The following is a 25,993-nucleotide window of genomic DNA, read 5'->3' on the forward strand; positions in this document are numbered from 1 at the left end:
CCGCAGCCAGCTGCATCCATGCACAGATCTTATAGACTGTGGCTGTGTTGCAGATGAAGAACAGGCTGAAGCAGATGATGGAGCCAATGATGAGGAACATGCCCAAGGCCACAAAGAACATGGCAGTCTTGAAGGCTCTAGAAGGGATGGAGGAGAAGTCTAGGGGACCGCCCTTGCAGATGAGCTCGGAGGACAGCACGTTACCCACGCAGTAGGAGAAAAGGCCGAAGTAGCCTGCCTGCGGTGTGTTGACGCTGTCGCCGATCCAGTAGGGCTGGATGAAGAGGGCCATGACCAGCACGGAGAAGCAGATGGTGAGCGTACCCCACATCACGCCCACGGCCCGCGAGTTCCGCACATAGTTGGTATGGTAGATCTTGGCTGCCTCCTGGGCCGGCAGCAATTTCACCATGGTGAGGGCAGCAGGCCCTGGGCTGGGGTCCCGTGGGCTGCAAGTCCGTGGCTTTGTGGATGGAGGCCTAGAAGCAGGTCACTCCCCAGCGGGGTTTGGGGAGGAGGCTGAGGTCAGGGCACCAGGTGAGGTCCCTTCAAGGCAAGAGGAAGAGGCTTAATAGGACAAGGACAACCTTGATTTGGTCAAAGGAAGCTTGCCAGGTGCCTGTGTTCGCTCTAGCCGAGGCTGTCTCCAGTCTCCTGCCTCCTCCCAAGCCCACCAGGATCTCGGGCCTGCTGGCGCCGCCCTGCGCGTCTCCCTTCCGGGCTCACAGCTCCCGAGAGCCCCGCCCCCTCCTCCGTCCGCGGAGGGCGCCGTTTCAGCACCGCGGCCAGCGCCCCGGGGTTCTGGGCGAGGGGCGGGGCCTGCAGCAGAGGCGGGGAAGGGGCAGAGCTCCCACTGCTGGCCCCCGCCGCGGGGAATCGGAACCCCATTCACCTTCCTGAACCGAGATGACAAGAACTGGGAAGGTGGGGATGTGACTGACACATTCCTACCGCTCAATTCCAGCCGCAAAAACGCTTTTCCCCCGCAAAAGCGCTGTCCACATCCCATCCCACCCCGCCCCTCCCTGACTCCCTAGTCGCCTTCCCAGAACCTCCAACTTCACCACTCCGAGGTCAGCAAAGCCTTTCTTGGTTGCCTTCTGGTCACTGGTTTTTCGTCCTTAGCATTCAGTCAACGATTTCCAAAAGCATACTGTGTGTTCAGGTTATGTTGGAGGACATCTAAGCAAAACCACAGATAAAAAAGACAGGGCCCCTGTTCTCAAAGACAGTGAAATATTTACATATATAATATATGTATATATGTAGTCTATATAAATATATATATAAAACGCCTGTATATGCAGACTGATTGTGTGATAACAGAAGCAACTACAAAGTATAGCAGACAACATTCTTTATGAGCCTTCTCAGACCTGAACATACGTGTTTTGTCAAATACAATGCCTTTCTCCCCTTGTTTCTATGTGTTTGTTACATATTTTCCCCTTTAAGTATATATATATGTTTTCATATATTATATATATACATATTTCTCCTGATTTTAAGGTAAATACATGGCTAGTGTAAAGAACTAGGAAAATTCCACCGGGCGCAGTGGCTCACGCCTGTAATCCCAACACTTTGGAAGGCCGAGGCAGGCAGATCATGAGGTCAGGAGATCGAGACCATCCTGGCTAACACAGTGAAACCCCGTCTGTACTAAAAATACAAAAAAAATAGCCAGGCGTGGCGGCATGCGCCTGTTGTCCCAGCTGCTGGGGAGGCTGAGGCAGGAGAATGGTGTGAACTCGGGAGGCGGAGCTTGCAGTCAGCCGAGATCGCGCCACTGCACTCCAGCCTGGGTGACAGAGCAAGACTCTGTCTCAAAAAAAAAAAAAAGAAAAATCATAACATCAACTTCCGGAGCTAAGGAAAGACAAGACAATCTTAAAAACATGGACTTTGGGGTTCAACAGGCCTGGATTTGAATGAGCTATTTACTAAGTAACCATCCATGGACTTAACCTTCCTTCCTGAGCCTCAGTTTCTCCATCTATTAAATGCAGGAAATGCACTTACGCCGGGCGTAGTGGCGGGCGCCTGTATTCCCAGCTACTCAGGAGGCTGAGACAGTGGAATTGCTTGAACCCCGGGAAGCAGAGGTGGCAGTGAGCTGAGGTCGCGCCATTGCACTCCAGCCTGGGCAACAAGAGCAAAACTCCATTTCAAAAAATAATAACAATTTTTTTTTAAAAAAGTGCTCAAAGGTACATTAGTGGTCTCTAATCCCAGCACTTTGGGAGGCTGCGCAGTCGGATCACTTGAGCTCAGGAATTCTAGACTAGCCTGAGCAACATAGCAAGACTCCCGTCTCTACAAAAAATACACAACTTAGCCAGGCATAGCCAGGCATGGTGGTGCTTGCCTGTAGTCGCAGCTACTTGGGAGGTTGAGGTGGGAGAATCACTGGAGCCCAGGAGGTCGAGGCTGCAGTGAACCATGATCACACCACTGCACTCCAGTCTGGGCTTTAACAAAAAAAGAGAAAGTACTCAAAAATGTTGGTGATTATTATTATTACCACTGTTAATCCCTGCAGTTTCCTCCTTCTGAACATACTCCTTTACACAATTGGATGATGTATGTACAATTTTATTTTATTTTTATTTTTCTTGAGACAGGGTTTCTCTCTTGTTGCCCAAGCTGGAGTGCAATGGCACAATCTTGGCTCACGGCAACCTCTGCCTCTCTGGTTCAAGCGATCCTCCTGTCTCAGCCTCCCAAGTAGCTGGGATTACAGGCGTGTATCACCACTCTCGGCTAGTTTTTTGTTTTGTTTTGTTTTTTGTCCTTTGAGACAGAGTTTCGCTCTTGTTGCCCAGGCTGGAGTGCAGTGGCACGATCTTGGCTCATGGAAACCTCCAGCTTCCTGGTTCAAGTGATTCTCCTGCCTCAGCCTCCCGAGTAGCTAGGATTACAGGCATGGCTGCCACACCCAGCTAATTTTGTATTTTTAGTAGAGACGGGGTTTCTCCATGTTGGTCAGGCTGGTCTCGAACTCCTGACCTCAGGTGATCCACCTGCCTCGGCCTCCCAAAGTGCTGGATTACAGGCATGAGCCACCGCACCCAGCCGTATGTACAATTTTGTATACATTTTTTTCACTTAGCATTATAATATTAATATTTTCTCCTATTACTTTTTTTCCCTTTGGTATGTTTTGTCAGTTTCACCTTTTTTTTTTTTTTTTTGAGATGGAGTTTTGCTTTGTCACCCAGGCTGGAGTACAGTGGCTCAATCTCAGTTCACTATCACCTGCACCTCCCGGGTTCAAGCGATTTTCCTGTCTCAACTTCCCAAGTAGCTGAGAGTACAGGCATGAGCCACCACACCCAGCTAATTTTCGTATTTTTAGTAGAGGCGGGGTTTCACCATGTTGGCCGGGTTGGTCTCGAACTCCTGACCTAAAGTGATCCACCCGCCTCGGCCTCCCAAAGTGCTGGGATTACAGGCGTGAGCCGCTGAGGCTGGCCCTTCACTTTTTCACTTTTTTTTTTTTTTTTTTGAGATGAAGTCTCACTCTGTTGCCCAAGCTGGAGTGCAGTGGCGCAATCTCGGCTCACTGCAACCTCCACCCACCTCCTGGATTCAAGTGATTCTCCTGCCTCAGCCTCCCGAGTAGCTGGGACTACAGCCGTAAGCCACCACACTCAGCTAATTTTTGTATTTTTATACAGACAGGGTTTCACTATGTTGGCCAGGCTGGTCTCGAACTCCTGACCTAGTGATCCGCCCACCTTGGCCTCCCAAAGTGCTGGGATTACAGCTGAGCCCAGCCAGTAAGTTTGCTTTGTTTTGTTTTGTTTTGTTTTTTTGAGATGAAGTTTCGCTCTTGATGCCCAGGCTTGAGTACAATGGCACAGTCTTGGCTCACTGCAACCTCCGCCTCTCAGGTTCAAGCGATTCTCCTGCCTCAGCCTCCCAAGTAACTGGGATTACAGGCGTGTGCCACCATGCCCAGCTAATTTTGTATTTTTAGTAGAGATGGGGTTTCATTATGTTAGTCAGGCTGGTCTCGAACTCCTGACCTCATGTGATCTGCCCGCCTCGGCCTCCCAAAGTGTTGGGATTACAGGCGTGAGCCACCGCACCCGGCTCAGGTTGTTTTTAACAGTAAAAAAGTGGCTGGGCGCGGTGGCTCACACCTGTAATCCCAACATTAATAATAATTTTGAAGCTAGCTTATTTATTAAAGATTTTACTTACATAACATAAACTTGAAACAGCATTTGACTAGTCTTTTCTTTTTTCCTAATAAAGTGTTCGATTCAAGTGCTTTTATTTTCTTAAGCCAATTAGAGCTCTTTTATTTATTTTCAGTAGTGAAACATTGTGCACGCCACCCATAAATACATAGACATATCAGGCATGCCTATAGAAGTACATCTTATAGATTTATAAAAACCTTTTTTTTCCCTATTTTAATCTTTCAGGTTCTTTTTGTTGGTTTTTGAGATGGAGTCTCACTCTGTCACCTAGGCCGGAGTGCAGTGGTGCAATCTTGGCTCACTGCAACCTCTGCCTCCCAAATTGAAGCGATTCTTCTGCCTCAGCCTCCCGAGTAGCTGGGATTACAGGTGCCTCCCACCAACCTCAGCTAATTTTTCTATTTGTAGTAGAGACGGGGTTTCGCCATGTTGGCCAGGGAGGTCTCAAACTCCTGACCTCAGGAGTTATCAAATTCTTGACAACCTCTTTCACAACCCTAGGCAGCTGACAGCTAAACAGCCTTAAATTTGCATATTAAAGGAAACAGTTCAGGTGAAATCCAAATAGCAAAATTTACATTATAAGGTGCGGCGAGAAAAGTCTGGTGTTCTAGAGGGAAATTAAAACAGATATAATTGTCAATTAAACATAAAATTATGGAAATTATAAAGGCCTTTTAAATACACACACAGACACACACACACACACACACACACATACACACACCCACCCACACCCTGTAGCTTTTACTTCAGAACTTTTAGCCATGAGATAAATACAAATTCACTGGCTTGCAAAAAGAACTTGTTGGATCTAAACAGTGGTTTTTATCTTAACAGAAAAATAACAGCAGATTGCTGGGCGCGGTGGCTAACACCTGTAATCCCAGCACTTTGGGAGGCTAAAGCGGGCAGATCACAAGGTCAGGAGTTCCAGACCAGACTGGCCAACATAGTGAAACCCCATCTCTACTAAAAATACAAAAAATTAGCCTGGCATGGTGGCAGGTGACTATAATCCCAGCTACTCAGGAGGCTGAAGCAGGAGAATGGCTTGAACCCGGGAGGCAGAGGTTGCAGTGAGACGAGATTGTGCCTGGGGACAGAGCAAGACTCCATCGAAAGGAAGGGAGGGAGGGAGGAAGGGAGGGAGGGAGGGAGGGAGGGAGGAAGGAAGGAAGGAAGGAAGGAAGGAAGGAAGGAAGGAAGGAAGGAAGGAAAGGATTTAGAGCAGGCAGAAAAGAAAAATAGAGAAAAAGATGACTCAGGAATTCTACAGTTTGCAGGTCAACCTTAGGGCTCTTTTCCCTTAATGTAAATTGCACAAAGGCCATGTTATTTCCATTTTACATAAACTTTGGCAAGTAGAGGTGCCATAAAAGCTATGGAGTGCTCAAAAGGGGGTCATTTTCTTTGTTTTCTCCTCATTCTGAAACCCCTCTTTGCAAAATTATGACTGAGACAGTGAAAGAGATCTAACTTAACTGACTCCATCTTGCTTCTAACCTCCAAGCTGTCCTTGTTCGTTCCTGGGTGTAAGCTTAACTAACTTTGGGAGAAACTTAGTTTATAGTTTAAACAAAGACAGTAACAGCCCTTTCCCAAAGCAGACTTCATTCTTGCCTGGGGACTAGATTGCCTTTGTAGGACTAACATTAGCCACAAGATTCGAAATTATGGTTTAGGAGTCATGCAGCTGGAGGCTACAAGATTCCGATCCTCCCTAAACTACTCCTAAGATCCCTGCTTGAGATATTTTGCTGACCCTGCACTTGATGGATCAGCTGGCCCCAGCCAGATCAATAAACTGGCTCATCTGATCTTGTGGCCCCCACCCAGGAACTGACTGGGTACACGAAGACAGCTCTGAGTCCCTATGATTTCATATCTGACCAATCAGCACCCCTGGCTCACTGGCTTCCCCCCACCCACCAAGTTATCTTTAAAAACTCTGCTCCCTGCTGGGTGCGGTGGCTCATGCCTGTAATCCCAGCACTTTGGGAGGCTGAGGCAGGTGGATCACTTGGGTCAGGAGTTCGAGACCAGCCTGACCAACATGGTGAAACCCCATCTCTACTAAAAATACAAAATTAGCCAGGCATGGTGGCACATGCCTGTAATCCCAGCTACTCGAGAGGCTGAGGCAGGACAATCACTTGAACCCAGGAGGCAGAGGTTGCAGTGAGCCAAGATCACATCATTGCACTCCAACCTGGGCAACAAGAGTGAAACTCTGTCTCAACAGCAACAACAACTCTGTAAAACTCTAGTCTCCTGCACCTGCACAGCTGGCTCTGCATGAAATACTCTTTCTCCACTGCAATTCCCCTGTCTTGATGAATCATCTCTGTCTAGGTAGTGGGCAAGGTGAACCCCTTGAGCGCTTACATCCTGAGGGCTGTGTCATCGGCCATGGTCTCTCATATTTGGCTCAGAATAAATCTATTCAAATATTGTACAGAGTTTGACTCTTTTCATTGACAGGTACTTAATTTTTGCTTTCCTTTTAGGAGCACGTACAATGTCAAAGTTCTCTTTGCTACACTTCATTTGTAATGGAAAAAACTCCAGCCTTTTTCCTCTGTGAGCTTGGCTGAGACCAACTAGGGACAGGGCTGATGGTTTTCACAGCTCCCTTCATGGAGAGAAATCACTCCTCTGTTTCCTTTGCCAGTCTCCATCTTGACTTGTGAGAAGGGAATAGTGATTCCCTTCCCTGTGGCTCACCTCCAGAGGTCCCAGGGGTGGGAAGCAGGTGGAGAAAAGAGAAGGAAGGATCAGAGTGAGCTCATAGGAAAACGTGCTTTCAAACATTGAGTTTTATAAAAGAGAGGGGGATAGTGTTCTTTTGTCAATGGTATTTCTACATCGCTGGGACCAAATTGGTTTTTCTCATTTTGAGAGTCTCCTGGTTGTTCCTCCAGCTATTCCTCTACATTCCACACCCAGGGATGTAAAGGTGAGAGGAAGGGGGTCATATTACATGGCTGGGCACCCGCCATGTGCCAGGCACTTCCGAAGGTGTTCCACGTGCATTGTCTTAATCATGACCTCAGGAAGTAGGAGGCATTATCCCCCTAAGGTAAATAAGGAAAGTGAGGTTCAGGGAGCTTCACTTTCAATAATGTGTCTGAGGCCATGTGGCTCTAGTAAATGCTGAGTTTTGAAGCCAGCTTGGTCCGGATCAAAGCTGTGCTTGAGGCTGGGCACAGTGGCTCACACCTGTAATCCCAACACTTTAAGAAGCCGAGGTGGGAGGATTGCTTGAGCCCACGAGTTTTAGACCTGGGATGCTGAGGGGGAGGATTGCTTGATCACAGGAGGTGGAGGCTGCAGTGAGCCAAGATGGCACCACTGCACTTTGGCCTAGGTGACAGAGTGAGACCTTGTCTCAAAAAATTAAATTAAATTAAATTAAATTAAATTAAATTAAATTAAATTAAAAGCTGTGCTTGAGGCCTGGGCCTCTCAGTGGAGCTGTCTTCTACCTCCTGGGATGGAGAGGGGAAGGGCAGAGGCCTCTGGCTGCCATGACTAGTCCTTCAGGAAAAGCTGCTCTGTTCCCATGCCTGAGCAAACTCAGGCAGCTGTGCCCTTCCCAGCTTCCTGAGGCCCCTGCTCCATCTGAGGCTCACAAGACCTCTTCATTCTCAGCCAGGACTAGCGACTGCTCATGTGCGCACATGGTCTTGGGTAGGGGGCAGCGTGAGTGGAAATCTTAATTAAAGGCAGGAGTATCTGATGCTGGAATTGCAGATAGTAAGTGAGGTAGAAAGGAAAGGGGAGAGAGGCATTTAGGAAGGGCCTCCTAAGGGCCCTTGAGTCAGGCCTGCAGGCAGCCCCCTGGTGTGAGGGCAGGCGGAGGGTGCCAAAGTGAAAGCACACACACCCTGGCCTGCTGGGGGTTGCAGAGCTGTCAGCCCCAGGGATCTGGGCATGGACTGGAATCCCCCGAGGAGATGAAGGAAGGTTGAGGGGTGGGAGGCTGGGATCCTCGTCCCTGGAGTCTGACACTGCTAGACATCTGGGCTTGGGTGGGCCGAAGGCAAGGCCTGACTATGGTGAGGCAGAGGCCCCGAGTACACAGATGTAAGCAGGCACTCACACCATAGGTGCCTCTCTTTCCTTGGACTCGTCCAGGCACTGTCCAGGAGCTCAAGACACAAGGGCAGCCACCCTTACCCACTGCTTATGTGGCATATGGGAATATACAATATAAATATATTCTTATAATTGTATATAATCATGTTTATATATATGTAACGCATATAAATGTGTATTATTTCAACGCTCACAACTCTTTAAATTATCCTTAATTGACAGATAAGATGAAAGGCAGAATAGTTGGAAGAGATAGTAAGTTTGCCTCACTAATAACTTGTACACAGTCCACACTCTTAACCATGATGCAACACAATTATCTCACACACACACACACACACACACACACACACACACACACGAGAAAGGCCACCAGGTACTCACCCAGCTTCCTTATCGGGACCCGCCCCACAGCAGATTGGCCACAGCTGTGCCTGTGCCCACGGCCAGCCCTGTGGGATGCAGGTGGGTCATGTGAGGTCAGGGCCCTTTTATAGCCCCATCACCACAGCTGGCTGTGTCTCCTGCACCCACACCAGCTGTCCCACTCGCCATGGAGAAGATCCTGATCCTCCTGCTTGTTGCCCTCTCTGTGGCCTATGCAGCTCCTGGCCCCCGGGGGATCATTATCAACCTGGTAAGAGGGTCTTCACGGGAGGCGCCTCCTGAGTCCCCAGATGAAGACTTCCTAAGCTTGGACCTTGACCTCTGATGTCCCCACCTGAACTGGCAGGGGCTGGGAGGAGTGGCATCTTGCATCCCTCTGTTTACTTCCATGTCCTGTCCTGTGCCTCTTCCCAGGGGCCACAGGAAAGGCTGATCAGTGCCTCTCCAGCTCCAACTGGAGCATGCTCAGAGCAGCAGCTCAATCTGGCTATGAGGGACCTTTTTTTTTCTTTTCTTTTTTTTGAGACGGAGTCTTACTCTGTCACCAGGCTGGAGTGTAGTGGCACAATCTCGGCTCACTGCAACCTCCACTTCCCAGGTTCAAATGATTCTCCTGCCTCAGCCTCCCGAGAAGCTGGGATTACAGGCACCTGCCATAACGCTCAGCTATTTTTTGTATTTTTAGTAGAAACGGGGTTTCACCATATTGCCCAGGCTGGTCTCAAACTCCTGACCTCATGATCCGCCCACCTCAGCCTCCCAAAGTGCTGGGATTACAGGCATGAGCCACCTCGCCTGGTCCTATGAGGGAGCTTTGTAAAAATCCGGAGCCCTGGGCTTCCATCCTGAGAAAATGCTTTGTGCCAGTTATTCCAGCTTCTGACTTACGGTGGCATCTTACTGTGTGTCCAACACAGTTCGAGATGCCTCAGAGATGTTTACTCATTCCGTTCTCTTAATAACCACTGAGGGAGGTGTTTTCAGAGTCAGCCCTGTCTTCAGACAGAGAGAGGGTGAGCAACCTGCCTGAGAGGTCACATAGCTGGAAAGTGGTTCAGCTGGGGCCCCACCACTGCCCCACACCACCTCTCCACCATGGGTCTTGGCTGGGAAAGCCCTTCCAGAACGTCCATGCGGTTGAAAGGTTCTGAACTCTCTTAACTTGGGGCCATGGCTGGACTCGGAGGTCCAGGACCCTTGGATATTATAGATCAGATCTGTTGGGGGAGGAAGGAGTCTTGCAGGGAGATGCAATCTTCACCGCCTCCTTAAAGGGGTGTGGGACCCAGAGAGGTTTGGAGAGCTTGTCTAGGAGCCTCATGTGCACATTCCCAATGGGAACACTGAGGCTTGGGAGGCAGTGACTTGCCCAGAGTCACGCAGGGAGTTGGTAGTACAGCTGGTACTAGAACCTGGGGGTCCTGACCCTCTATGCAGGGCTGCTTCTCTGTCACCGCATGCCCACTTCTCAGGTGGGTGGGGGGCACAGAGGCCACCAGACCCAGGGAATGGACTCCTTCACACACATCCCTACCACGGGAGACACCGTTAGTGGTAGTGGGTGGTGGGTGGTGGGTGCAGGTCTGAATGGAGAAGGGACCTGAGGGAGTGGGGACTGGGCTGACTGGCTGCTCCTAGCAGGAGAACGGTGAGCTCTGCATGAATAGTGCCCAGTGTAAGAGCAATTGCTGCCAACATTCGAGTGCACTGGGCCTGGCCCGCTGCACATCCCTGGCCAGCGAGAACACCGAGTGCTCTGTCAAGGTGCGTGCCTGAGGACTTGGCGTGGGTTGGGGAGAATGGGGAGGAGGGCCCTGAACACTTGTGAGTGGGATCAGGGAGGGGGGTCAGCCTGGACATTGAATATTGAGGAGACGAGAGGGGGGTCGACAGGTGTCAAAGCACTTTCCCATCCCATCATCTCTCTTGACCCTCCCGAGTGACCAGTGAGATGGGTGGGGGTGGGGATTTTTTATCCCCATTTCATGGCTGGGTAAATAGAGGCTCTCCAGAGAGATCAATCTAGTAAGAGCAAATGAGCCAGAGCAGAGGTCAGAACTGGGGTCTCCAGGGCCCACGGCACCCCTGGGGAGGCAGGTGGGAGAGGCACTCCCCGAAAACACAGGCTGGCCTACTGGTTCTCTAGGTCAGGCAGGGGACAATTGATGTCCAAAGTATCCCTCCATAGCCTTGACTCCATTGGCTGTGCCTCTGCAGACGCTTTACGGGATTTACTACAAGTGTCCCTGTGAGCGTGGCCTGACCTGTGAGGGAGACAAGACCATCGTGGGCGCCATCACCAACACCAACTTTGGCATCTGCCACGATGCTGGACGCTCCAAGCAGTGAGACCGCCCACCCACTCTCACACCTAGCCCAGCATGCTGCAGGCCACTAGGCGCAGGGGCACCTCTCCCCTGCTCCAGCACATCTCCCGGGCTGGCCACCTCCTTGACCAGCACCTCTGTTTTCTGATTGCACTCTTCACAATTAAAGGCCTCCTGCAAACCTTTCCCAGTCTCCTGCGTATTCTTTCTGAGTCAGCATCTTCTCTGAAGTTGCATCAGTCCTTTGGCCCACCAGGGCAGGCTTCAGGCAGATCAGAAGAACAAGAGATGGGTCTGGGGCTGGAGAGGATGTGGCCAAACAGATTGGAGACTGAAGACAAAGCTGTGAAGGAGGCCCAGCCAGCCTGGGAAGCCCTCCCTTTCTGGGGAGAAGTCACGCCTATCTGGGATGCCCTCCTTGTCCCTCCGGTTCTCAAAGAGACAAGCGGGCACATGTGCATGCGCGCACACACACACACACCCCCTTGTGGATAAGGAGTTTTAATGGCCCATGTTTGTCACCCTGCATCAGAGGCATCAGAGTCCTGGGCTGTCACCTCTTTTCTGGACACAGTTCTCAAATATGACAGCTAGCTGACACAACTCATGTGTTAAGGGGTCAGACCACTCTCAGTTGCTATAAGCTTACTCTCTGCCAGCAAATGCTCACAAGGATCCCAGGAGGGAGAATTTCTCATCTCCACTTTATAGATAGAGACCAAGTTTCAGAGAGGAGCTTGCCCAGTGTCACATAATCAGAAAATGTTGGCACTCTACCATCTAACTCCACTGCCCTGCTTCTATGATTTCTTTTTTTTTTTTTTGAAACAGAGTCTCGCCTGTTGCCCAGGCTGGAGTGCAGTGGCATGATCTCTCGGCTCACTGCAACCTCCGCCTCCCAGTTTCAAGTGATTCTCCTGCCTCAGCCTCCCCTAGTAGCCAGGATTACAGGAGCCTACCACCACGCCCGGCTAATTTTTGTGTTTTTAGTAGAGATGGGGTTTCATCATGTTGGCCAGGCTGGTCTCAAACTCCTGACCCCAGGTGATCCACTGCCTCAGCCTCCCAAAGTGCTGGGATTACAGGTATAGGCCACCATGCCCAGCCTTATGATTCCTTTTTCTTTCCCAATTATTCACACTAAGAAAAATGGGTGGAAATTGTAGGGAATTTAATTTTGCCTTAATATAAACATTGTATATCCCCTGGAGCCATCAAATATGAGTTACCTTAGGCAGTACTGAGGTGCCCATCATCCAGGTATGCAAGTGGAAGCTCACCGACCCCTCGGTGGAGATGCTAGGGAGGAGATTCCCACAGAGAGTGAGGGACAGTAAACTGAATGAAACTTCAATGTCGTCCCAGCCCCAGGATCTTGAAGTTCTGTGATCAGTGAATCCTCCTGTAACCACAGGCTTATGAGTTAGGATTGCATTCAGCTGTAAGTAGCAGAAAAACCCAAGTAATTATGGCTGAAGCAAATAGGAACGTATATTTCTCATGAATCCAAAGCCAAGACATAGGAAGTGCTGGCATTCTTTTGGTGGCTGGTAGCTCTGTGTTTCTCTTGACCTTCTCTTCAAGGTTGCCACATGCCTTAGCAGCAGCTCCTAACTTCACGTTCTCACCATATTTGAAGGCAGGAAACATGGAGTAGCTGGCGGCTGGGAAGGCGGGAGAAGGAGCAGAGAGTTTCTTCTTGCATACCTTTTTTTTTTGGAGACAGAGTTTTGCTCTTGTTGCCCAGGCCAGAGTGCAGTGGCACAATCTCGGCTCCCTGCAACTTCTGCCTCCTGGGTTTGTGCGATTCTCCTGCCTCAGCCTCCCGAGTAGCTGGGACTACAGGCGCCTGCCACCACGCCTGGCTAATTTTTTGCATTTTTAGTAGAGACAGGGTTTCACCATGTTGGCCAGGCTGATCTTGAACTCCTTATCTCAGGTGATCCACCTGCCTCGGCCTCCCAAAGTGCTGGGATTACAGGCATGAACCATGGTGCCCGGCCCATACCCTCTTCTTATCTTTCCTCAAATCCTCAAGGCTGACTTCTCTTCATATCTCAGTGGCTAGAACTAGGTTATCTGACTACCTCTAGCTGCAAGGGATGCTGGGAAAGCAAAGGGAATAAGATCCTTCTCCTGGGGCCAGGCTCATTGATGCCCAAACAATATTGGGTTTCAGCTGGCAGGGAAGGGGTAATGGCTATTAGGAAACCAGGTAATGGTGTCTGCCACATATGAATTATGTGCTCAGCAAGAGGAGCTTTCAATACCTTAACCCAGGAGGGGTCTCAGGCCATGAGTCAGGGCTGAGTCATGCTTCTTGGTGCCACATTCAGTCCCGGAAATCTGCATTCACGTCCTGTTCATGTGTTCACTGAATGACCACAGTGTGCCTGGCACCATGTTTTGGACTGTGGGGGGCATAAGGAAAATGTCCCTGGTCTCCAAAAGTGAGCAGGGAGTTGGGCTTTGGGCTCTGCAGAAGCAAGTGACCAAGACCCCAATCATTATGTAGCTTGCATTTTATTTCCAATGGCCAGTGCTCCTGTAGACTCTCAATTTCTGCTGCAATTCAGCATCACACGCCTACACAGCAGAGGCACAGTCTAACCACAGCTCAAAGAACCAGATGGTCCCAACTTACAATGGTTTGACTGACAATTTTTCAACTTTATGATAGTGCAAAAGCAATATGCATTCAGTAGAACATCAATAAATTACATGAGATATTCGACACTTTATTCTAAAATAGGCTTTGTGTTATTTTGCCCAGCTAATGTAAGCATTCTGATTGAGCACATTTAAGGTAGGCTAAGCTAAGCTATGATGTTCAGTAAGTTAGGTGTGTTAAATGCTTTTTTTTTTTTTCTGAGACAGGGTCTCACTCTGTGACCCAGGCTGGAATGCAGTAGCATGATCATGGCTCACTACAGCCTTGACATCCTGGGCTCAAGTGATCGTCCCACCTCAGTTCCCCCAAGCGCTAGAACTATAGGCGTGTGCCACCATGCCTGGCTTGCTTATTTATTTATTTATTTATTTATTTATTTATTTATTTATTTTTGCAGGAGGGGGGAAGATGGAGTCTGTCTCTGTTGCCCAGGCTGGAGTGCAATAGTGCGATCTCGGCTCACTGCAGCCTCTGCCTCCCCGGTTCAAGCAATTCTCCTGCCTCAGCCTCCCGAGTAGCGGGGACTACAGGCGCATGCCACCACGTCCAGCTAATTTATTTATTTATTTATTTGTATTTTTAGTAGAGATGGGGTTTCACCATGTTGCCCAGGCTGGTTGTGAACTCCTGAGCTCAGGCAATCTGCCTATCTCAGCCTCCGAAAGTGCTAGGATTACAGGTGTGAGCCTCCATGCCCGGACTTAATTTTTGTATTTTTAGTGGAGATGGGGTTTCACCATGATGCCCAGGCTGGTCTTGAACTTCTAGGCTCAAGCAATCTGCCCACCTCAGCCTCCTAAAGTGCTGGGATTACAGGCGCAAGCCACCACACCAGCCCATTAAATGTATTTTCTTTTTCTTTTTCTTTTTTTTGGAGACAGAGCCTCACTCTGTCACCCAGGCTGGAATGCAACGGCACGATCTCGGCTCACTGCAACCTCCGCCTCCCGGGTTCAAGCAATTATCCTGCCTCAGCCTCCCGAGTAGCTGGGACTACAGGTGTGCACCACTACGCCCAGCTAATTTTTGTATTTTTAGTAGAGACGGGGTTTCACCATGTTGGTCAGGCTGGTCTGGAACTCCTGACCTTGTGATCCGCCTGCCTCAGCCTCCCAAAGTGCTAGGATTACAGGCATGAGCCCCCACGCCCGGCCTATTAAACTTATTTTCAACTTACAATATTTTCAGCTTAAACAATGTGTTTATCAGGATGTAGGCCCATCGTAAGTCAAGGAGCATCTGTACTTTATTCCCTACAAATCTCTCTAGATTCTGACAATGGCAGCTTCTACCAATGACCACTTTTCCCATAGGGCAGCGGAATCTCCATGGCTTGTGAAGGGGTCTAGAAAATGCCGCTGAAGGATAAAAATTATTTTGAGCATTTGAAAATGGGCCTTTTTCTTTTTTCTTTTTTTTTTTTTTTTTGAGACAGAGTCTTGCTCTGTCGCCCAGGCTGGAATGCAGTGGTGCGACCATGGCTCACTGCAGCCTCAACCTCCTGGTGCTCAAGTGATCCTCCCGCCTCAGTCTCCTAAGTAGCTAGGACTACAGGTGCGTGCAACTACCTGGCTATGTTGCTGTTGTTTGTTTTTAGACACAGGGTTTTGCAATGCTGCCCAGGCTGGATGAGAATAGGCTGTTTTCTGAACTCTTTTGTCTGCCTAAATGCAGAGCCCTGCAAAAGAGCTCCATTGTCATAAATCCCCCTCCCGGGAGTTTCTCAAAACCAGGGAAAATTGACTCATTGCTGGAGGGGAGAATAGTTGGCACGACACCTAAACAGTCAGATCACAAAACTATCATAGCTCCCATCTTTTCTCCTAAGGGCCCATTCATCTTTCCTAAAAATTACTTTCCTATAAGTGTCCTTTCTCCTCCTCCCCTTCTTCTATTGAGATGGTATATAACCCCCAAATTCTAACTTCCTCCTAGAGTCACTCTCTTCCTTGAATAAAAATCGGTCGTTTCTCTTTTATCAGTTTAATTCTCAGGCCTTCAAGTACTGAACCAAAGAGGATAGAGGAAAAGTTTTCCTCCCCCAACACTTGGAACCAGTTTAATCATGTCAGCAACGTGTCTTCCCCAACTCCCTTTTTTTTTTTTTTTTCCATATCAGGCTAAAAATGTTTACAAAAAAATTAACAACTTTGTTTTAAAGCATTTTATATTCCTGGATGAAAATATTCAATATTGGAAAAAAGTAAAATTTCAGCTGGGCACAGTGGCTCATGCCTGTAATCCCAGCACTTTGAGAGGCTGAGGCAGGATTGCTTGAGGCCAAGAGTTCGAGACCAGCCTGGGCAACATAGTGAGACGCCCCGCCCCATCTCTACAAAAATCTTAAAAATTAGTTAGGCGTGGTAATGCACACCTGTGGTCCCAGTTACTCAGGAGGCTGAGATGGGAAAATCGCTTGAGCCCAGAAGGATGAGGCTGCAGTGAGCTGAGATGGAGCCACTGCACTCTAGCCTGGGTGACAGAGTGAGACCCTGTCTCAAACAAAACCAAACCAAACCATAAAATTTCCTCAAATTAATTTTTTTTTTTTGAGACAGGGTCTTGCTCTGTTGCCCAGGCTGGAGTGCAGTGGTGCGATCTTGGCTCACTGCAACCTCCACCTCCCAGGTTCAAGTGATTCTCCTACCTCAGCCCCCTGAGTAGCTGGGACTAGGCATGCACCACCACGCCCGGCTAATTTTTGTATTTTTAGTACAGATGGGGTTTCACCATGATGGCCAGGCTGGTCTCAAACTCCTGATCTCAGATGATCCACCCACCTCGGCCTCCCACAGTGCTGGGATTACAGGCATGAGCCACGGTGCTCGGTCCGGAGCTTTTCAGCATGTAGTCCCATTTGTTTATTTTTGCTATTGTTGCCTGTGCTTTTGGTGTCTTATCCAAAAATCATTGTCAAGATCAATGTCATGTAATAGTTCCCCTATATTTTCTTCTAGGAGTTTTATGGTTTCGGGTCTTATATTTAGGTCTTTAATCCATTTTGAGTTTATTTTTGTGTGTGCTATAAGGGTCCAATTCCATTCTTTGGCATGTGAATATTCAGTTTTCCCAACACCATTTATTGAAAAGACTATCCTTTCCCCAGGGTGTCTTCTTGGTGCCCTTGTTGAAACTTAATTGACTGTACAGGCTTGGGTTTATTTCTGGGCTCTGTATTCTCCCCTTCCCCTTCTAACTTCTTAGACATTGGGTATCCTTGGGAACTTCTTAGACATTGGGTATCATTGGGTTTCCAGCCTGCCACCTCTCCTTCTGTGGTCATTTCATAGGTTTTCTCTGAATGGGGAGAGCTCACGTAACACAATGGAAGTCTGGTTATCTGTCTGATACATTTAGTACAGGACAGCATATTCTACCAAGGTATGGTTCACATCGTTTTGCTGTGTGTGACTTACAAGGGGGTGTTCTAAGTACAACCATAGCTTACCTCCAAACTCCCCAGCCCTTGCATCCTAAGCCCAACATCCTGGAGGGCACATTTGGCTCAGTTCTGGTGGCTGAATGTGGAACCTTAGGTCCAAAATCTGAAATAATTAACTCCAAAATGTAACCTAAATACAACAGGCACTACTCACAAACAAGCGAGCTAGCATCTAACTCAAAAAGCCTCACCACACACTGAGACTTCCTAAAACTCTACTTGACTCATTCTCTCCCCAACCCCACACTGCAGTCGCTGCTCCAGTCTTTCTTTCTCACTCTTTCCTAGGCTCTCCTTCCTTCCTTTCTTCTTTTCTTGTCCCTCTTTTCTCTTGCCTCCCAGAAGATTCAGATTCAGCACTTTCCAACTGTGTGACCTTGAACAAGTTGCTCAACCTGTTTCCCTACCTGTAAAACAGAGGTGATAACAGGAGAGACCCCACAGGTTTGTTGTAGGATTAAATGAGATCATGTGTGTAAGGCACCTAGAGCTGCTCCTAACATCTAGTAAGTGCTCAATAAACATCATCAATTCTTTATACACATGGATGTTTTGTGTACCTTCTTTCACATTTCTGAAATTTAAGGTCGTGGAACTGGAGTATCAGGTGTAAACTGGGCTTCTGGGGGGGGGTAGATTACAGAGTGGGCTGAAGGCAGAAAGGGGTTGGGGTGAGAAGGGGGCTTTGGTCTCCTCTGGGGGACTTTCATTCATGCCCCAACTGGGGAAAGACCCCAAGCCCAACAGTGTCCCTTCCTGCTTCCTCCCTCATATCACCTCCCCGCCCCCCAGAAACCTGTACCATGCCCACCCCAGCCCAGCCCACCCAGGCCCCAACTCTGTGGGCAGCAAACATTGAAAAAGCTCTTTATTTCAATGATGGCACATCACTCCCCCCCTTCCCTCCACTCATGGCGGAGGCTCTGGGGAACAGGGTGAACACAGAGCTCTGGGTAGGGAGGAGAGCAGGTAGAGGAGGAGGAGGCAGCAAGAAGGAGGGAGCACTAGAAGAACATTTTCTTAGCCAACTTCTGCCTTCCAATTTTCTGACAACGGCCATAGGCGATGCTAAGCCATTTCTCATTCTTCGAATATATACAAGTCAGGTTCTGCAGACAGGGACACTCTCTATATTGGCCAAAGAACACCTGGGAAAGACAGGACTTTGACCTCGACCTTGGCGGCAGCTCTTCCCTGAGCCCCTAAGCCCAGCCCAGCCCAGCTCCGGGGCCCACGTGCTTGCCCACAGCCAGGAGCCAGGGATAAAGGATAGCTTGCCAGCTGCTCAGAGTGGCGCCTCTGGCTGCCTTCTCCAGGCTCGCTCCTGGATTGCTCAGTGCCCTCCCAGCTCCAGCCCTTGTAACCCCGCCTGTCACTGACCCATCTGCCTGTCCTAAGTCTATGGACACACCATCGCAGGACCTCCATGTCTTGTCTTTAACGCCTTCTATGGGCAAATCAACTCCCTCCCCTACACACCCAGCTCAGAGACTGCCTCTGCCCACACTCCAGCAGGAACACCCGGGGCCACAGCAGAACTCCTGGGCTGGATGAAGACGGGGCTCTGGGCAGAGGCTGGACCTAGCTGTGCCCATTTACTGTACTACTTTCGGAATTTGCTGAGAGGACCCCTGGAGAATGTGAACCCACATTAGAGAGTGAAGCATCGCCTTCCCGCCCCCATCCAGGATTCCAAGACCCTAGGGTGGGCTGCCATATTGGTTCCGTCCACAGGCTCCCCCAGAAGGCTTGGAGGTGCAGTCCCACGGCGGAATTCCAGGCTCCAGGGCATTTCCGCCCACCTACCCTTCTTTCCTCCCCAGGAATCTGGGCCCGCCCTGGCTCCCCCTTCCCCTGGATCCCCTTCTGGCTCCCCCCGGGCGCTGATACCCACCTGCGTTTGACACAGACTGCCCTCGGACCCCTTCTCCGCGCAGTGCGACTCGCAATTGTCTGGAGCACGTCGGCAGCACCCAGTCTCGCAGTCCTGGTTCCGGATGCAATACTCCTTGAGCTCCTGCAGGGAGGGACACGGCCCCGCCAGGCTCCACCGACCGCCTTCCGCCCTCGCCGCCGCGCCCGGGGCTTTCTCCCTACGGGGCTCCTCCCCAGACTGCGTTCCCACCGTCACCTCTGGCTCCTGCCAGGCAGGGTGATCTCTACGTGAGGGCCGGGGTAAGTCTGTGCAGACGGTGGGTGCCTGGAGGGGACTGAACAGTTTTTAAAAGGCTTACTCTTGCTGCCCTCAACATAGGCTGCTTCTCATACACACCAGGGTGGTCTAGACTTTCCTGTCTCTCTCTTGCACTTCATTCTGCTGCAGAGCCTTCTCTCCCGAAAACTCATACTTACCCTTCACCTGTGCTTGATGGTCACCTACATGCATTCCCACCCCCCTCCCCCTACACACATCAATGACCTCCACCCAGTATTGGGGCTTAGGACAGTAATTAACATTATTGATCACAGCCACCCATCATCTCTGACAATTTCAATAGTCATTCAACAGGCAAATACTGAGCACCTACTGTGTGCCAGGCACTGTTCCAGGCACTGGGAATACAGCTGGGAACAACAAAAACAGAAATCCCTGTCCACCTGCAGCTGACATTCCAGAGCAGCACTGTCCAACAGAGCTTCTGCACTGATGAAAATGTGCTTTTTCTGCTCAGTCCAATAGCCACTAGCCACTACTGAGCACTTGAAATGTGGTAGTGCAACTGGGGAGCTGAATTTAAAATTTTTTCTTTCTTTTCTTTTCTTCTTCTTTTTTTTTTTTTTTTTTTTTGAGATGGAGTCTCGCTCCCATCGCGCAGGCTGGAGTGCGGTGGCACGATCTCGGCTCACTGCAACATCCACCTCCTGGGCTCAAGCAATTCTCCCGAGTAGCTGCGATTACAGCCGTGCACCACCATGCCTGGCTAATTTTTGTATTTTTATTAGAGACGGGGTTTTGCCATGTTGGCCAGGCTGGTCTCGAACTTCTGACCTCAGGTGATCCACCCGCCTCAGCCTCCCAAAGTGCTAGGATTACAGGCATGAGCCACCGCGCCCAGCCCTCTTTCTTTCCTTTCCTTTTTATTTTTTTTGACAAGGTCTCACTCTGTCACCCAGGCTGGAGTGCAGTGGTGCAATTATGGCTCACTGTAGCCTCAACCTCTAGGTTCAAGCAATCCTCCTGCCTCAGCCTCCCGTGTAGCTGGGACCACAGGCACACACCACCATGCCCAGCTAATTTTATTTTTTGTAGAGATGTTACAGGTAGTTAGACAGGCATGAGTGGGGTAGGAGAGGGCTCTCCCCCACCCATCAGGAATGTCAGATGATGGTTTAACAGTTATCACATTGCCTCTCTACAAATTATAATTTAGCAGCTAGGCTCCAGGGAGAGAGAGGCTCCTAATGGTCCACAGCTGTTAACATTAAAGTGTTCATTGAAAGCAGGGGCCAGAGAGAAGCAAAAAGGGCTTCCAATAAAATCTCAGGTGTTGGGTGAGTGAACCCGGGGAATGCACATTAAGAGGAAAAAATGGAGTATGAATTTCCGGGGACAGGGCCAGTCACGGTGGCTCATGCCTGTAATCCCAGCACTTTGGGAGGCTGAGGCGGGTGCATCAGGAGGTCAGGAGATCGAGACCATCCTGGCTAACACGGTGAAACTCCGTCTCTACTAAAAATACAAAAAATTAGCCGGGTGTGGTGGCGGGCGCCTGTAGTCCCAGCTACTTGGGAGGCTGAGGGAGAATGGCGTGAACCCGGGAGGCGGAGCTTGCAGTGAGCTGAGATCGCGCCACTGCACGCCAGCCTGGGTGACAGAGCAAGACTGTCTCAAAAAAAAAAAAAAAATTTCCAGGGGCACACTCCACTGGAAAAGGGAAGAAAGTCTCAGATGGGCATGCGTACAACTTCCTAAACACCCTGCGTATGCTCACTTCCCAAGGGTAAGGAGGACACTGCACATGTGGTCAGCTCACCCTATGGGAAGAATCAGGGGAGAGAGGCACACGACACTGGAGGTAGGCAAGACTGTAAAGGGCTAGGACCAAGGTTAAACACTGCACTTGTCCTTCAAGTTGCCCACTTGGGACTCTTCCAAGTGTACTTTCCATTCTTTCCTGCTTTAAAGCTTTTTAATAAACTTCCACTCCTCCTCTGAAACCTGCCTCAGTCTCTTTTTCTGCCTTATGCCCCTCAGTCGAATTATTTCTTCTGAGGAGGCAAGAATTGAGGTTGCTGTAAATGCATACAGATTCATTGCCAATAACTCAGATACCTTCCACCAGTAAGAGACAGGAGTCCCGCTTTGTTGCCCAGGTTGGTCTCGATCCCCTGAGCTCAAACAATCCTCCCACCTTGGCCTCCCAAAATGTTGGGATTACAGCCATGAACCACCATACCTGGCCTGAATTTTAAATTTTGTTGAATTTTAATCAATTTAAATCTAAGTAACTATATGTGGCTAGTGTAAACCAAAAATAAAATTTGAAGCCTCCCACCACCACCAATCCACAGCCATCTCAGTGGACCCCCTCCTTGGCCAGGGCACTCTAAAATTTAACCTGAAAGACTGGTTCAGGCCATGACGGGAAGTGGGGGTTGGACATGCCTCATTAATACCCCTCTAGCATTAACATTAACAAAGACCTTAAATCTGATCAGAAACATGTACAATCTATTTTCTATGAAGCCTGTTACTGGAGGCTTCATCTGCATGATAAAACCTTGCTCTCCACAACCGCTTATCTTAACCCAGACATTCCCTTCTGCTGATAATAGCTCTTTCAACCAATTGCCAGTCAGAATTTGTTTAAATCTACCTACGACCTGGAACGGAAGTCATGCCCCCCACTTCAAGTTGTCCCACCCTTCCAGATCGAACAAATGTAAATCTTACAGGTACTGATTGATGTATTATGTCTCCCTAATGTGTATAAAAGCAAGCTGTACCCCAAAAAACAAAAAACAAAAAAAAATTTTAAAAAAGCAAGGTGCACCCCGGCCACCTGAGGCTGTATCATGGGTATGTCCCTAACCTTGGCAAAATAAACTTTCTAAATTGACTGAGACCTGTCTCAGATATTTTGGGTTCACACTAGTAACTGCACTATTGGACACGCACAGCTCTAGAGAGGGAAGACAGGGAAGAGATACATAAGTGAAATGATAGGGTATTACAGACAAAACGTTGAGCAAAATAAGGCTTTTTTTTTTTGGAGCTAGAGTCTCACCCTGTCACCCAGGCTAGAGCGCAGTGGCGCAATCTCGGCTCACTGCAAGCTGTGCCTCCCGGGTTCACGCCATTCTCCTGCCTCAGCCTCCCGAGTAGCTGGGATTACAGGCGCCCACCACCATGCCTGGCTAATTTCTTTTGTATTTTTAGTAGAGACGGGGTTTCACTGTGTTAGCCAGGATGGTCTTGATCTCCTGACCTCGTGATCCGCCTGCCTCGGCCTCCCAAAGTGCTCGGATTACAGGGATGAGCCACCGTGCCCAGCCCTTTATTTTTTGAGACAAAGTCTCAGGCTCTACTGCCCAGGCTGGAGTGCAATGGTACTTTCTTGGCTCAGTGAAACCTCTGCCTCCCAGGTTCAAGGGATTCTCCTGCCTCAGCCTCCCAAGTAGCTGGGACTACAGGCATGCACCACCACGCCCAGCTAATTTTGTATTTTTAGTAGAGAAGGGCTTTCACCATGTTAGTCAGGCTGGTCTCGAACTCTTGACCTTAGGTGATCCACCTGCCTCGGCCTTCCAAAATGCTAGGATTACAGGCGTGAGCCACTGAGCCTGGCCCAGATTTTTTTTTAAAGTACATACTGTGTGATTTCATCATACAAAGTTCAAAACTAATCTATAATAATGGAAGTCAGGAGACAGTTGCCTTTGGTGCTATTGACTAGGGGAGTAAGAGTGAGCCTATTGGGGTAATGAAAATGTCCTATATCTTGTTCTGATGGTAGTGATGAAGGGGTCTGCATAAGTTCAAATCCATTGATTTCTATGTAAACTCAAGATTTGGACATCTAGTAAGGTGTAATTTTTACCATATATGTTATACACATAACAATAAGTAATATTTATATTATATATGTATAATCCTATTATGTATGGTTATGTGCTATAAAGAAAATAAAGCAGGAGCCGGGCGCGGTGGCTCATGCTTGTAATCCCAGCACTTTGGGAGGCCGAGGCGGGCGGATCACGAGGTCAGGAGATCGAGACCACGGTGAAACCCCGTCTCTACTAAAAATACAAAAAATTAGCCGGGCGTGGTGGCGGGCGCCTGTAGTCCCAGCTACTCGGAGAGGCTGAGGCAGGAGAATGGCATGAACCCAGGAGGCGGAGCTTGCAGTGAGCCGAGATTGCGCCACTGCACTCCAGCCTGGGCGACAGAGCGAGACTCCGTCTCAAAAAAAAAAAGAAAATAAAGCAGGAAAGGAGGATTGGCTATAGCTGCCTCCCGGCCTCCCTGCTTCCATCCTTGCCAGTGACCTCCCCCAGGTGCCCCCTCACCATCCCCACTCTCACTTCCACCTCCCCAACCTCCTCAAGTCAGTTCTTCCCAGAACAGCTAGAGGAGTCTTTTTTAAAAGATAATTCCCACAATGCCATTCTCTGGATTCAAAGCCATCACTGGGGCTCTGAATCCACACCTGGCCTGGCCCCAGGGCGTTTGCGCTTGCTGGCCCTCTGCCCAGAGCACCCTGTCCTGCACTCTCTGCCTGGCTGCCTCCCCCTCCTGCCTCCGGCTGAAGACTTCCTGGACACCAGCAGAGCAGTCCCCATCACCTGGTTGTACTTTATTCACAACACTTATGACTCTCTGAAATCATCTTATTTATATGTTTAAAAATAATTTATCTCCTCCTGCCAGCAACCTCAGCTCCAGGACATGGATCTTCTGCTCTCATGTTCACTGCTGTATTTCTTAGCCCCCTTGGACTAAAATCCTTACACATTGCAGGTGCTGAATGCATAACTGTTGAATAAATGAGAATATTGTAACTCTGTTCCATTTATCTCTCTGAGCTCATCTCCCATGATTTCCTCTCTCTCACTCCTCTTTGCTATTCCTTGAATATGCCAGCACATTTCCACCCCCAGACCTTTGCCTTGGCTGTTCCCTCCACCTGGAATGTTCTTCTCCCAGAGACCTGCCTGCTTTGCCTGTTAGGAAGGACTTCCCTCCCTTTAGGTCTTTGCTAAAATTTCACATTCTTGGTAAACTCTTCCCTGAGCACCCCATTTAAAACTGCAAACCCTGGCCAGGTGCGGTGGCTTACGCCTGTAATCCCAGCACTTTGGGAGGCCAAGGCGGGTGGATTGCTTGAGGTCAAGAATTCAAGACCAGCCTAACCAATACGGTGAAACCCTGTCTCTACTAAAAATACAAGAAAAAAAAAAATTAGCTGGGCGTGGCAGTGGGTGCCTGTAATCTCAGCTACTCGGGAGGCTGAGGCAGGGGAATCGCTTGAACTCAGGAGGCTAAGGTTGCAGTGAGCCGAGATTGCCCCACTGCACTCCAGCCTGGGTGACAAAGCAAGACTCTGTCTCAAAAAAAAAAAAAAGAAAAAGAAAAAAAAAAAACACCTGCAAACCCTTCTCACACCACCACTCGCACAGCCCGATTCTTATTTTCCCTTTCCTTGCTTATCACCTGAGATAGATGCTATTATTAATAGCATCTATTGTAATGTTTTACTTCTTTGCCTCACACACTAGAGTGACAGCTCCACAAGGGCAAGGATTTTTATCTTTCTTGCTCACAGCCCTATCACTAAATGTAGAAAAATAAATTACATATAGTAGGTGCTCAGTACAAATGTGTTGCATGAGTGAATATCTGTCTCCCTTACCACATGTGCGCATGGGCAGGGGGGCGCTCTCACATTCACCTCTGTGACAGCAGCACCTGGCACTGCCCTGGCACAGCTCCCAGGACCAGGGTGTTTTCTCTTTCCTCCGAGACATCTTCCACCCAACACTCCCTGCTGCCCCCACTTCTGGCCTTCTCCCACACTAGCCTCTATGCCCACTCACCTCTCCAAATAGTACAGGCCTTAGGACAGTGGAGGGGGAGGTGACTGCACTCTCCAGCTTTCTTACCAAAAGGTTGTATTTTGTTGGAGAAAGTGAGCCGCTGGTGAGGAGGAAGAGAAAGGAGAAGAGAAGGAACAGCAGCAGCAGCCATTGGGGTAGCATCATGGCCCACAGGTCGTGGTGGCTTTTCTAGGGTCCAGCGAAATATCCTGCACACCGACCATGTGGGTGTCCTCCCAGCTGTGGGAACACCATGTAAAACCAGCACCCAACCCCGTCAGAATTTTCCCATCCTGCACAAAACTCAGGTTAGGCCAATCAGCAAATTCCACCACAATAATTAGTTCAGGCAGACTAAGCCAATCCAATCAGAACCGATCTTAGGGTATTTGCTGAGAATTGTGGAACAGAGATGTTTTCTTTCTCTGAAAGGCACAGTATTGATGTACATAGTGGATTTGTGGTTAAGAGCCTGGCCTCTGGGGCAGTATTGTCTGGGTTCAAGTCTCAGTTCCAACCCTTACCCTAGAAGCCTCAATACCCTGTTTGTAAAATAGGGATAATTGTAACACCCACTGTAGCCCTGTTGTGACAAAAAGATGAGTCAATACAGTTAAGAAAGCACTTTGGGCCAGGCGCAGTGGCTCATGCTTGTAATACTAGCACTTTGGGAGGCTGAGGCAGGAGGATCACTTGAGCCCAGGAGTTCGAGACCAGCCAGGGCAATATAGTGAGGCTTTGTCTCTATTAAAAAGAAAAAAAATTGGCTGGGCATGGTGGCATACACCCGTAGTCCCAGTTACTTGGGAGGCTGACA

The 25,993-nt window shown here is 49.2% G+C and overlaps 3 protein-coding genes across 8 annotated transcripts in view; 1 reads left to right on the forward strand and 2 right to left on the reverse strand.

The window, feature by feature from the left end:
* LHFPL5 (LHFPL tetraspan subfamily member 5) overlaps nucleotides 1-19,114 on the reverse strand; it is a 37,375-nt gene extending 18,261 nt beyond the window's left edge. The window contains exons 1-2 of one of the 2 annotated variants that reach the window (XM_063632190.1): nucleotides 19,034-19,114; nucleotides 1-546 (exon numbers count right to left, since the gene is read on the reverse strand). In XM_063632190.1, coding sequence (XP_063488260.1) covers nucleotides 1-412 — 412 coding nt within the window. In that variant the 5' untranslated portion in view covers nucleotides 413-546; nucleotides 19,034-19,114. Of the gene's footprint in view, nucleotides 988-19,033 lie in introns of those variants that run through there. The other variant, XM_055264481.2, reaches the window with a different exon arrangement.
* CLPS (colipase) lies at nucleotides 224-11,212 on the forward strand. Of its 4 annotated transcripts, XM_055264491.1 has the most exons (4): nucleotides 8,832-8,949; nucleotides 9,248-9,345; nucleotides 10,341-10,463; nucleotides 10,917-11,212. In XM_055264491.1, exons 2-4 carry the CDS (start codon nucleotides 9,304-9,306, stop codon nucleotides 11,046-11,048), a joined length of 297 nt encoding a protein of 98 aa, XP_055120466.1. In that variant the 5' UTR covers nucleotides 8,832-8,949; nucleotides 9,248-9,303; the 3' UTR covers nucleotides 11,049-11,212. The 4 variants fall into 4 exon arrangements, with proteins under 4 accessions (XP_063488282.1, XP_055120466.1, XP_055120465.1 ...); XM_063632212.1 differs by lacking the exons at nucleotides 8,832-8,949; nucleotides 9,248-9,345 and adding an exon at nucleotides 224-314 and having other exon boundaries at nucleotides 10,917-11,132; XM_055264490.1 differs by lacking the exon at nucleotides 9,248-9,345.
* Nucleotides 1,975-25,993, reverse strand: part of CLPSL1 (colipase like 1) — a 27,827-nt gene continuing 3,808 nt past the window's right edge. Inside the window, exons 1-3 of one of the 2 annotated variants that reach the window (XR_010119037.1) lie at nucleotides 19,034-19,147; nucleotides 8,697-8,764; nucleotides 1,975-2,142 (exon numbers count right to left, since the gene is read on the reverse strand). Coding sequence is in view for 1 of the 2 variants with exons in the window: in XM_055264488.2 (XP_055120463.1) it covers nucleotides 18,144-18,287; nucleotides 19,034-19,156; nucleotides 25,243-25,341 (366 nt within the window). In the remaining variant the exon portion in view is untranslated. Of the gene's footprint in view, nucleotides 2,143-8,696; nucleotides 8,765-17,994; nucleotides 18,288-19,033; nucleotides 19,157-25,242; nucleotides 25,417-25,993 lie in introns of those variants that run through there. The other variant, XM_055264488.2, reaches the window with a different exon arrangement.

The sequence above is a fragment of the Symphalangus syndactylus genome, chromosome 23 (assembly GCF_028878055.3).
Source record: "Symphalangus syndactylus isolate Jambi chromosome 23, NHGRI_mSymSyn1-v2.1_pri, whole genome shotgun sequence".
Classification (NCBI taxonomy): Eukaryota; Metazoa; Chordata; class Mammalia; order Primates; family Hylobatidae; genus Symphalangus; species Symphalangus syndactylus.